At 60.1% G+C, this 12,128-nt stretch overlaps 3 protein-coding genes across 3 annotated transcripts; 2 read left to right on the top strand and 1 right to left on the bottom strand.

Moving 5' to 3' along the window:
* Positions 1-14: 14 nt before the first annotated feature.
* Positions 15-3,119, top strand: SDRG_07057 (hypothetical protein; the record flags this gene model as incomplete). Its single annotated transcript, XM_008612873.1, has 11 exons — positions 15-260; positions 314-443; positions 493-846; positions 893-973; positions 1,025-1,138; positions 1,188-1,801; positions 1,848-2,055; positions 2,104-2,331; positions 2,378-2,560; positions 2,605-2,725; positions 2,770-3,119. The coding sequence occupies exons 1-11, from the start codon at positions 34-36 to the stop codon at positions 3,117-3,119; spliced, it is 2,610 nt and encodes an 869-aa protein (XP_008611095.1). The 5' UTR covers positions 15-33.
* A 426-nt stretch (positions 3,120-3,545) lies between these two features.
* On the bottom strand, positions 3,546-10,398 carry SDRG_07056 (hypothetical protein). Its single transcript, XM_008612872.1, has one exon. It carries the CDS (start codon positions 10,335-10,337, stop codon positions 3,600-3,602), a length of 6,738 nt encoding a protein of 2,245 aa, XP_008611094.1. The 5' UTR covers positions 10,338-10,398; the 3' UTR covers positions 3,546-3,599.
* Positions 10,399-11,462: 1,064 nt separating this feature from the next.
* SDRG_07055 (hypothetical protein) lies at positions 11,463-12,097 on the top strand (the record flags this gene model as incomplete). The annotated part of the gene is made up of 4 exons (XM_008612871.1): positions 11,463-11,475; positions 11,531-11,782; positions 11,829-11,997; positions 12,088-12,097. The coding sequence occupies 4 exons, from the start codon at positions 11,463-11,465 to the stop codon at positions 12,095-12,097; spliced, it is 444 nt and encodes a 147-aa protein (XP_008611093.1).
* Between the last annotated feature and the right edge of the window lie 31 nt (positions 12,098-12,128).

Genomic DNA, 12,128 nt, shown 5'->3' with positions numbered 1-12,128 from the left:
AAGAAGAAGAAGGCCGGCGCGCGTCTCAAGGCGATGGCGGAGCTCGACCCGATCAAGGCCATGAAGACGGCGTTCGACGATGCCAAGACGCCCAAGACGCTCAAGACGCCGAAATCGTCGGCTGCGACGCGCCAGTTTTTTGTCCAAGTGCTTTTGCCCGACGCGCCCGCGTTCTCGGCCAAGATGTCGACCAAGGAGGCCTACAAGGAGCATTTTACTGCGCTGCTCGTCGCCGAAGCCCAAGCCGCGGTCGCCTCTGGGTACGTTTCCTCTCGATATCGCATTAGAAACTCACCTTTTTTGTGAAATGTAGGAAACAAACGTTGCCCGCTACTTTCACCGGACTCGCAGCTTCGTTCGAAGGCGTCTCGGACCCCAACGTGGCGACGTTCAAGACGCTCGGCAAGAACTCGATCATTTCTGGCGACGTCGTCCGCCTCAAAGTGCGTCAATCGACTGCCACTTCTCTCTCTATACGCATCAAATGATTAGGTCGACAACGCGCGACATGCGATCGGCATCGTCGAGCGCGTGTACGGGCCCATGATCGACATCGTCCTCCTCCAGGCGGACAAGAAGGCGCTTAACCTCCCGAAGGCCAAGGCGATCGAAGCCAAGGTGATCACGTCGCTGGTGACGACGCTGCGGATGCTGGACGGCGTCGGCTCCGTCGACAAGTTGCCCGAGCACTTGCGCGACGTCGTGCTCAACCAGTCGAGCGCCGCCGCGACCGTCTCGGTGCTCAAGGCTGCTGCGACAACCCTGCGCGACGTTATGCAGAAGTCGACCGGGTTGCCCAAGACGCCGACCAAGGGCAAGGGCAAGCAGTCGGTCAAGAAGACGAAGGTACCATGCTTTCTTTGCCGTGACTCACCTCACATTCATGCAACAGATGCCCACGGACGACGAAGACGCCGTGCTGACGCTCTTGACGGACCTCGTCAAGATGAATTTGTCGGTCGAAAGCCTCGAGGTACGATATTTCTTGATTTGCGTCTCAAAGTCTCATTGTCATTCTTTCTAGGTGACCCAGATCCACGAGGTCGTGGCCGAGCTCGTCGACAAGGCCAAGGCGCCGACCGAAGATATTGCGATGGCGGCGGCCACGCTCGACAACTTTTACAAGTTGCTCCTCACGGTACATCTCTTGTCTTCACATTGCGTAAACTTACTCCCTTCTGCTCTAGCCATTGCTCTATGACGTGGACCGCTCGGTGGCTGGGCTCCTCGCGTCGGTGATGAACTCGTCGCAGTTCCAGGCGCTGCGTCGCGGCCTCGGCAACCTCGAGACCGGTATCTCGCTTTGGAAGGGGCCGCCGGGTACTGGCAAGACGACGACGATCTGCGCCCTGCTCTCAGCTCTCCTCTCCAAGGCCTCGCCGTCCAAGGGCCGGCTCCCGAGTGTCCTCGTGACCTCGGATTCGAACGCCGCGATCGATGAGATCATCGAGCGCGTCTTCTCGGTCGGCATCTACCTCGTCGGCCACCCTGCAAAGGTCCAAGCGCAACTGCCGCGCCCGAAGGATCTGCCGCAGCCCGCGCTCACGGCCGTCAAGATGGGCAGTCGACATGGCGCGCGGGACATTGGCCTCGCGACGGCGGCCGAGCACTACAAGGCCGAGATCAACGACGCGCTCCGCCAGCTTCCCGCCAACGACAAGCGCGTCATGGACCTCCACGTCGAGAAGGACCGAAGCAAGTCGGAGCTCTTGGCGCGCATTGCGGACAAGGCCAACATCGTCTTTGCGACGCATTCATCGTGCGCGGGTTCCGACATGGCGATCAAGCTCCGGCAATCGGGGTACGCCTCTCGCTCTCACCCGATGCAAACTCATTTGCATCTGTAGCTTTGACGCGGTCATTGTCGACGAGGGCGGCCAAGCCACCGAGCCGAGCTCGCTTCTCGCGCTCCTCGCGCAGGCCGGTCGGTTCTTTTTCGTTGGCGACACCAAGCAGCTCGCGCCGACGGTGCTCAGCAAGGCTGCAGAGGAGCACGGCTTGGCCGTCTCGCTCATGGAGCGCTTGGAAGGGTATCTGCCCGTGACGATGCTCAACGTACGTACTACCAATGGTCAAAATTTGATTCTCACCCAACGACTGTAGGAGCAACACCGCATGCACCCCTTTATGAGTGCATTCACGACCAAGGCGTTCTACGACGGTGGCTTGACGGACGCGCCGGCGATCGCGCGACGTGTGCTGGCCCAAGACCCGGCCATGTACGCGCACCCGATGTTCCAGCCGCTCACAGTCGTCGACATTGCCGGTGTCGAGAAGCTCGTCGGCACGTCCAAGTACAACGACGCCGAAGCTACGTTTTGCATCGACCAGGTCCGTCGTTCATGACGCTCGTCATGCTGACATTCCATTTTTGTAGATCGAGCAACTCATGATGACATACCCGCGCGTCCAGAGCGGCGAGTGGAGCATCGGCATCATCACGCCGTACAAGCCGCAAGTGCGCAAGCTTGTGGCCGCCATTGACGCCAAGATGGCGACTACGATGATGGACCCCAAGCCGTGGGCCAGCATTGAGGTGTCGTCAGTCGACGGCTTCCAAGTACCTCTCGCAACAAAAGATCACGGGACTGAGGTGCCATGTAGGGCCGCGAGAAGGACATTATCATCGTGTCGTGCGTCACGAGTGGCAAGATGGGCTTCCTCGCCGACGACCGCCGCACGAACGTCATGACATCGCGCAGCCGCCGCTTCTGCCTCATCAACTGTACATTTATAGTCTCTGGACGACGATGCGACAGGACACTGTAGGCAATGCCTCGGCGCTCCAAGGCCACGCGACGTGGCGCAAGCTGTTGGCGCACGCCAAGCACAAGTGCGCGTTTGTCGACGCCGGCACCAAGAGTTTTGCGGCCGTGTGGGCCGAGACCGAGGCGGACGACGACCTCAAGGCCCGCGTCTTCCACCAGCACGCGACGCTCCGTGCGACGCTCGAGCAACGCGAAGAAGAAAAGGCCGACCCGAACGAGGAAGAGAAGAAGGCCCCGGACGAGCAAGAGACCAAACACGAGACGCTTTATGACGCCAAGCGCAAGCGCCGCGACAGTCCCAAGGTACGTCTCTACTACAACGCCTTGGATCTCATTTGTCTCGGCCACTAGGGTCGGGGCGCTCCCAAAAAACGTTCTGGCGCCGCGCAAGGGTAGGGTATCGTGCGTTATCGCTCCGATGGCTCATGCAAAAGTGCAGAAGGCGCGTCGGACGTGACCAAGCGCGACGCAGGCCACAATGAACCGTCTTCAGCCCGCGGACACTGCGCCTGCGCTGCTCCATTATTTTATTCATATTTAATGCGTATTTATTCATATTTAATGCGTATTTAACAAGCACCTGCACGAGGCTGATCGAGATCGCTACGACTGCTTTGTCCAATGCACCACAACACATTTCGTCTTCTTCCGACATTTTGACATTCGAAACCACATATATCGGCGAGCTCCATGAGGACCACCGACAAAGGGGTCGATGCCACCTCCATCGAGCCTCTCCGCTTGCGCCTCTGTCCCCTAACCCGCACCTCAACAACATTGGTATAATGCAAAATGTAGTTATGTCAACAACCCTACAGACGACGCGGATGCTCACACGACGTTCTTCTGGGGTGACGCGTGTTCGTCAAAGCTCTGTGCCTGGAGGTACGGCGTGCCGCTCGCCTTGCGCGGCGACAGCGTCCGGTTGCCCGTGATGCGCTTGGACGTCTGGCGTGAAAAGCCGCGGTTCCGGCTCGAGTTGTGCGACCGCAGCGGCGTCTCGGCCGCCATCGCCGCCATCTTGAGCTCGTACTCCATCTCGGACGTGGTGCACACAAGGCCGTTCGCGCGGCGGGCGAGGCCGGCCGTCCCGAGGACACTGAGCGCACACAAGCCCGCGAGCGCAAACATCCAGTACGCTTCCTTGGAGCTACGCGAGCGCGTCGTCGCCGTGTCGATCCGCAGGTATGTCGCGACCGCTTGGAGGCCAAAGAAGAGCGCGAAGAAGAGTGGCGCCGCAATGAACCGGCCGTGGACGCGGAAGAGACCAATGACCGAGACCCACAGCGTCGCCGGGAGGCCCGCGCCTTTGACTGCAAACAGCGTGATGAGCAGCGCTTGGAGAGCAGTCTGGTCCTGGACGCCAAAGATCTGAAACAAGTCGTGCGCACCGAGCAGCGCCGCGCCAACGCCGACGAGCGTCAGCGTGATGAGCAGCAGCAGCTTGTGCGTCAGCTTCTCAATGTAAAAGAACGAGAGGCATGCAAAGAGGAGCTCCGTGCCGAGGCAGTTGGCCAACATGAGCGGCCGCGCGAGCCCGGTAAAGACGCGGGCCGTGTAGACGTACAACGGCAGCGTCGAGAAGGCCGAGATGCTCACAAAGAGCGCGCCCATGATGGCCTTGAACAAGCCGTTCGTGCCGCTGTACTTGTGTACTTGCTTGGCTTGGAGCTCGTCGAGTTCGGCAGCGACATCTTGGCGCCGACGCAACAGCACGAGACACGCCTTGCACGCCTCTTCGCCGTGGCGCGCCAGCACCCACTCGGGACTCTCCGGAAGCAAGTTGATGGCCGGCGTGAGACATGCAAACACAAGGAAGCACCAGAACGCCTGCCAGAGCCACACAATCGACGTGCCGTAGCTGAAGTAGCTTGCCGCGAGGTTCCCAAGCACAAAGCCGACCGAGAGGAGGAGCATGATGCGCGCGCGCATCTCTTTTGTCGAGATTTCATAGCAGTAGCACGCAATCGTCGGCAAGAGCACGCCGATCGAGACGCCAAAGAGCGCAAGGCCGCCGAGAAGCAGGTCCGTGGCGCTGCCGCTAAACGAAGCGACGGCCGTGAGCATGCTCATCGCGACAAACGACACAAAGCCACCGGCGACGATCGTGAGCCGACGGCCAAGGTACCAGCCAAGGAGCCCGGCCGCGCCAGCGCCAAGCGCCGCGCCACCAAGCACAAAGTACGCTGTCACGTTGTTGCCATTCGCCAAGACGATCCGGAACGCCGACGTGTAGCTCAAAAAGCCGGCCGACGACGCCAAGGTCGTGAGCACATAGTAGAGCCAGCCGCACGCACCGGCACCGACAAAGCCGACGACGCCGGCAATCGAGAAGGCGTACTGTGACGAGTCCGAAAGCACTTGGGAAAAGCCTTCGTTGTACATCATGCGCGTTTGGATAATGTTCATGAACGGGATGACCGAGAGCACGACCAGTGGCACGAGCATGATCGCGCCAAAGACAAAGTCCCAAAAGAACGCCAGCTGCACAAAGACGCCGACGTTGACGATCGACATGGTGGGAAACGCAAACACGCGCGCCATCTCGTTGACGCCGTAGAGCGCTGCGAGGTACCCAAAGAGGAGGCTCAGCGAGCTCTGCCAGCCAAGACTCCACGGGTACACGAGCGTCCCGAGTAGGTATAAGACGACCGCAACCGTGACGAGGAGCGCGTAGGCAACAGCACGGATGTGGCCGCGCGCACGGAGACCGCCGCTCGTGTGGCCGAGTTGAAAGAGCGCAAGCGTCACGACGACGGCGCCCAGGACACCAGCGAGGTACACTGGCGCGAACCGGAGCGTGACGACGTACCAGAGCAGCAAAAAGTGACGCGTCTCGCGCAAGACGACCGTGACGCGCGAAATGGTCTTGGTGCCAATGTACTGCTTCTCGTCGTCCTTCCACCAGCCGATCCAGCCGCCATTGTTGACCTTGTCCTTGGCGTCGACGTCGTCTTCCGTCATAAACATCCAGTGGGCCCACGCGGCAATGTCGGCCTTGGTTTTTTCGTAGTCAAAGCCGTCCGTGTTGAAGAGGAACGGCGAGACGAGCCAGAGGACCGCAATGAACCAAATCGCAAACGTCTGCGTGCCATAGCCTTGCGCCGTCGTACAAAACTGCTGCGAAAACGTGTTGGTCGCGCTCTGCGGCGTCTTTTGGCAAATGTCAAACACGCCAAACACGCCGTAGATGATCGAGAGACCAATGAGCTCCATCGCCTTGCGGTAGTGCGACGCCGAGTACGCCTTGTAGAGCAACACAAACGTCTCGCGCGTAATCTTGAAGCCGCGCCCCGTCGCTTGGTACTTGGCGCCGCCGTGCACAATGTTGGTGTCAAAGTAGTGCATCGTTGTGCCGACTTGAAACGTAAAGAACGCCCAGCCCGCGGTCACCATCATGTTGAAGAAGCGGAGAAAGCCGCGGCGGAGACCGGCTTCGGTAAAGTACACGGCCATGAGCGGCAGCGTGAGGAAGAGACCGGCTTGGATGTAGTACTGCGTGTTGATAATGTTGTCGAGGTTGTTGAACGCTCGCGTGTCAAAGCCCTTGTCCGAGTTGCGCATGATGATCGCTGTCGAGTTCATTTGCAGCACAATCTGCGCTTGGACGCCTGTGAGCGCGAGGTACACCTTGCAGTAGATGAAGACGAACGCCGTCACGATCGTGAGCCACGTCGCAAAGTAAAAGCCCGTGTGCGAGTAGTACATCGAGTTGAGCCGGAAGAAGTCGAGGAACGCGCCCATGCGGTGGGCCTCGCGCGCGAGGCACGTCTCGCCGGCGCCGTTGGCGAGTTTGCCTTCAAACATCGAGATCTGCGAGAGCGCCACGTCACGGCCCTTGCCGCACTGCATAAACTCGACGTGGGTGACCACACCGCCGCGCAAGGTCGCGTTGAAGCCGGCAAACACGTCTTCCGACAAGTTGATGCCCTTGGACGCCTTGGACACGCCGCCGCGCGTGAGGCACATGACCTTGTCAAAGATATCGGGGTGGCCGTAATGCATGCGCACGTAGAGCGGGTCGGCGAGCACGCGCTGGCTCAGCGTCACAAACACGAGCTCCTGCCACGACTTGAACTTGGAGAGCGACGACGCATTGCCCGTGAAAATGTGCTCGCGCATGCCAATGATGCTCACGGGCTTCCCGGACGGGTGCAAGTCGGCCGTCACGAGCAGATTTGGCATCTTGAGGCACTCTTCAAAGTAATGCTGCTGGTTCATGTCGATCGTCTGGAGGTACTCGCCGCGTGTGAACGGCAGCGCGTTGTTCTGGTTCTCGGGCTTGCCTTCGCCGAGGATCGGGTCACCCGGCAGCTCGTAGCGGTACACTTCGACGATGCGGTCGTTCTCGCTCTTGATCAAGACGGCATAGTACGAGTTGAGCGCGTCCTTCGTGACCGTATCGACATAGGCCACGCGCAGGTTCGGGTACGTCTGGAGCAGGAAGTCAATGTCGGCGGCCTGCGCCTTCTTCTCGGCCTTGTGCTTGCCGTACACTTGGCACGCGCACACGTACGAAAACTTGAGGATGACCATGTCGTCAAGCATGCGCTGCTTCATCTCGCCCGTCTTGTGCGGCGACGACCCAATCTCGAGCCAATACAGCATCTTGATCGCGTCTTCGTACAGCATCATGCCTTGGACCGTCCGGGCGAGCGTCTGGCCGCGGTACGACGCCCACAGCCGCAGCTCGAGCGGGTGCTTGGCGATCGCCTCTTCTTCCGACGTGACGTTGATGCGCTCGATAAAGTTTTCCCACTCGGCCGTGTGGATCGTGATGAGGTACTTGAGGATCGTGAGGTTCTTGCCGGCTTCTTCGGCGGCCGCAAAGATCGCGTGGTTCTCGAGCGGATCTTGGAGCTCCTTGATCGAGTAGAGCACGCCCTCGGCGTAGAACGGCGTCATGACCGAAAACGACTTCATCTCGCGCACCGACGCCAGCTGCGGAATGTCCATGAGCAGCGACTTCATAAAGAACCCGAGCCGGCGCTTGGCTTCCGAGCAGCGGGGCATCGCGTTCGCCGGGTTGAGCGTCAAGAGCAAGAGCGCGCGCGTCGCGTTCGAGAGTGCAACGTCGTCGTTGCAGAGGCGCACCATGCCTTCGGCCGCGAGCACATGGCCGTTCCGCGCGGCTGTAAAGTTGCTATGGGTAAACTTGGCAGCGAGGTCCGGGACACCGCGGCAGAGCATCTCGCATGCTTGCAACAGCGTCTCAAACCGGTGCGTAAACTCTTGGATGAGCGGCATTGGGTGGCCCTTGGACGTGTGCGACGCCATCGACGTCTCGGCTGGCGGCGGCAGGTCGAGGACGGCCTCGAGAAACGCAATCAGCGCCGACCGCACATGCAGAAGGTGCTGCACGTTGCACGTGGCCATGAAGCGTCCATCGGCCGCAATGCGCTCCATCTCGGCGAGGCCTTCAAAGATACGCACGTCCGACTCGTCGAGGAGGATGTCGAGCACAAAGTAGACGGCGCTAAATGCCGACTTGATGGATGGGAGGCAGTCGTGCAAGAGCAGCTCGACTTGGAGCTCACCGTCGGCGTCACTCGCCTTGGCACTCTTCTTCTTCGCATGGAGCTTGAGCACCGTATCGATGGCCTCTTCAAGCTTGCCGGCTGAGAGGAAGACGGGCTCGTAAATCTCGCCCGAGAGCGGTGCGACGTCGTACTGGAAGATGGCCGCTTCCTTATCGTCGAGCAAGTCGCCTTCGCGGAAAAAGTTGATCACTTCGTTCCAGACGACCACGAAGCGCGCCATGAGCATCGACTTGCGGTGGCCATCGGACGTCGGCGCATTGTCGAGCAAGACAGCGTCTTTGGTCACGACCTTGGCGTCAAAGAGCTGCGGCAGCAAGCGAAAGGCCTTGGAGATCTCGGCAAACCCGTGGTACTCGCCCGTGTGCATGCGGACGCCCTTGTACGCGCCGTACAGCGCTTGGAAGATCGTAAAGTAGATCTGCGTGTCGTAGCAAAAGACGAAGAAGACAGGCGCCCACAGCGATGCAATCACGCCAAAGTTGCGCATCGAGACGACCGACGTCGTGTACGTGAGCTGCATGTTGTAGATCGCAAGCGACGGCAGCATGAGCGGCGTGATCAGAATCCAGTACGACACCGCGGCCTTGAGCGTCCAGAGCACGAGCCAGTACGCAATGTACACCGACCGGTACGACCACGGCGGCGTCATGTGGCGGCCCGTGTAGCACGAGTCGCCCTCGCGGATAAACTTGGCCCAAAACGACTGTGTTAGCACCGGCGTCGGCAACAGAATCGTCGCAAGCATCAGTAGCAACGACGGCCCAAGGAACCCGAGCGCGAGCGGCAGCAGCAAGTCGAGGACCGGCGTCGGGCCCGACACCGACGCGCCTTCGACCATCATGCGGACAAATAGACCAGCAAACGCACTGTTCCAGAGCAAGCGGAGCGAGAGCGCGACGCCGTACGTGACCGACTTGGACGAGCTCGGGGTCGCGGCAAAGAGGAGATGCCAGCCGTGGCCGGCCTCGAGAAGACACTTGAGCGCCGACAAGACCGCGTGGGCGAGCACGAGGAAGACAAGCGCGAGCTTGAGATCGCGCGTCGAGTACGGCGCGACCACTTGGCCGAGGGCGCTAAACTGCGAAAAGCCCGACTCGGCGCCCTTTGGCGAGATCGTGACGCAGTACTGGAGCACGGCGAGCGCAAAGAGGAACATGAAGTTGAAGTGGAAGATGCGGTAGTAGTTGAGCACGAGCGTGAAGATCGACCGGTGCTCGTAGTACGTCTTGCCGTGCGTTGAGAGGGCCTCGCCGGCGTGGTCCACGGGCACGGCGAGACACGCTGGCTTCCAAAAGAACTCGTTGAGATCGTCGTAGTTGCGCACCTTTGTGTGCTCGAGGTGCTTGCCGAGCGCGTCCTTCTTCTGCATGCCCGCGCACTGCGTCCAGATCGGGCGCACGACCGACTCGAGGTACCACATGGGCGGGTTCAAGAACGAAAAGTTGAGGTCGCCGTTGAGCGTCGTCATCATCTGGTGGTAGAGGTAGCAAATGCACTCGGGCATGTGCCGCAGATTGCCGGCCTCGCCCCAGATGCAGAGGTACAGCATGAGCTCCATGTGCATGCGGTTCTTGAAGCGGTCGTTGACCGCGCCCGCGTACCAGATCGGGTCGATCTGCAGAAACGCGCACCACTCGACATAGTTGCCGACGAGCTTCTTGTGCAGGATCGCAATGTGGTTGGCAGAGTCGTGCGACCGGTGCTGCGCCTTGCAGTTGGCGAGCAAAAGCAGCGCGTGCTCGCGCTGGTTGTCGACCGAGCCGTCTTGGAAGCCAAACTTGGCCTTGAGGATATCGCAGCAAAAGTCGATCGAAAACTCGTCATCAAAGACGCCAAACGGCTCGGACCCGCTCTCGTTGACGCCCCGCTGGCTGCCGAGCGGGTCGTTCGGGTTGTCGCCGAGCACGTCGAGGAGCTCGAGCCGGTCGCGGAACGAGCTCTCTTGGCGCAGGTACGGGCCACCGCCCAGCGACCGCTGCGAGTTGCCCGAGAGGATGAAGTAGTTGCTCTCTGCGCGCTCGTGGGCCATCGCTGCTGCTGCTGGTCCGGACGCGGAGTTGCAACGACTCGTCGTCTTCGTTTTCGGAAATGAGGAAATTCGGATATTCTGCGACGCGCTTTTTTCCCATCGGCCATGTGTTTTAATTACGAAACAATGCGTCTGCATACAAATACCAAGATATCATTTCGTATCGTACATTTAAATGTCGCGACCCACTGAATATCATTAGCCGTGAATTGTGGCTATTTTTTGGATTGGATAAAATGCATCCCGACAACGATTCTGATTGGCGATTCACAAAATTCGAGCGACCTGCGATTGGCCAAAAACGAATATGGGGGTTTGGAACCTTTGCGCAGGTCTGACTCGCCTCGACGAGCAAGCCACCAGCGCACCTTCCCATGTTGGGTACGCTAGGTACACATGCGAATGCTACCTGCCAGGACCGTATGCATGGACGCGGTGGAGATATTTGCGTTGCCAGCGTCAACAACCACTGCCAGCCCGATCCAGCGCACCAGCTGGCTCGGTTCCCCGCCTCTTTCTGCTGAGCCGCCGACGCCACGATCGTCCGTGTTGTTGCAGGCGTCGTGGGTATGGAGACGAGAGCAGTGGTGTCCGGCGGTGCACGGGCGGCTGCTGCGTGCACGAGCCATCGTCGCTCGCCTGTCGTGGATCAGAGGCCATGGACGAACAAGGTCGTGTTGGCCACAGATAGAGGACGGACAAACACGTATCGCAGGCCAAACTTTTGATATCTTTTGTTCGTCGACTGGTGGCCTAGCGACAGGCAACATCGGGGGGTCGCCTGGCACAGGCCATCGGCGAGTGGCGGCGAGCTACGACGACGGCGAGGACGCAATGATCGTCAGGTCCATGCACGAGGGAGGTATCATTGATGCCACGGCTTTAGGCCGTGCTGACGTCTGTGCATGGACGGCTGGTCGCCGGAGTCAATGACGATGCTCTTCGAAGTTCGGCGCTGTCGCAGCCATGTGGCAAGCTCGACCGGCGACGCGTGCCAAATTTAAAAATATAGTTTGTGGCACATGCCATGTTGAAGTAGGGATGCCGAATTGAATCGGGCGTGTTTGCATCAACACACCTCGTGGCCGCACGCGGTCGAGCATCTTGCGACTTGCCCCGTCGAGCATGCACCGTCTGAGTACGACGCCGCCTTCAGCCATGGAGGATGGTGGATGCTAATGGCGTGTATGTAGCCCGTATCGCCCGCGCCGTGACGGCTGCGCCTGCCTTCCGCCCCGCGTCCAGCCTTGCATTGCGATCTTCGTCGGCCCCGGCCGCGCGCCTCCTGCCGCTGGCCGCCTTGGCGTTTGTCGCGACCGCGGCGTCGACAGCCATGAGCGCGCCGATTGTCGAGTCGACGCGGGCCAAGCGCGCGGAAGAGCTGTACAACACGCCGACGCACGACCGCCGTGAACTGCTCACGCATCTCCAAGCGCAAGCCCACGGTGCGTACCAAGATCGCCATCGTGACGCTCATGTGTCGTATGCTAGAGGATCCGCGGGACGCGGGTATCCTTTGGCGGCTCGCGCGGGCGGCGTATGACGTGGCGGGCCTTGCGTCGACGGCCGCGGCCGAGAAGAAGGAGCTCACGTACTTTGCGCATGAGACGATTCAGAAGGCGCTGGCGTTGGCCGATGACAACTTTGCCGTGCAGAAATGGTACGACCACACTTCGTCCTTAGCGCTGGCAATGACGCGTGTAGGTCGGGCATCATTCTCTCGTCGATCGGCGACTACGAAGGCACCAAGGTGTCGCTGAGCAACTCGTACATTGTCAAGGCGCACTGGGA

Source organism: Saprolegnia diclina (genome assembly GCF_000281045.1).
Source record: "Saprolegnia diclina VS20 unplaced genomic scaffold supercont1.20, whole genome shotgun sequence".
Classification (NCBI taxonomy): Eukaryota; Oomycota; class Saprolegniomycetes; order Saprolegniales; family Saprolegniaceae; genus Saprolegnia; species Saprolegnia diclina.
The sequence above is the reverse complement of the archived record's forward strand: the minus strand, read 5'-3'. Positions and strand labels throughout refer to the sequence as shown.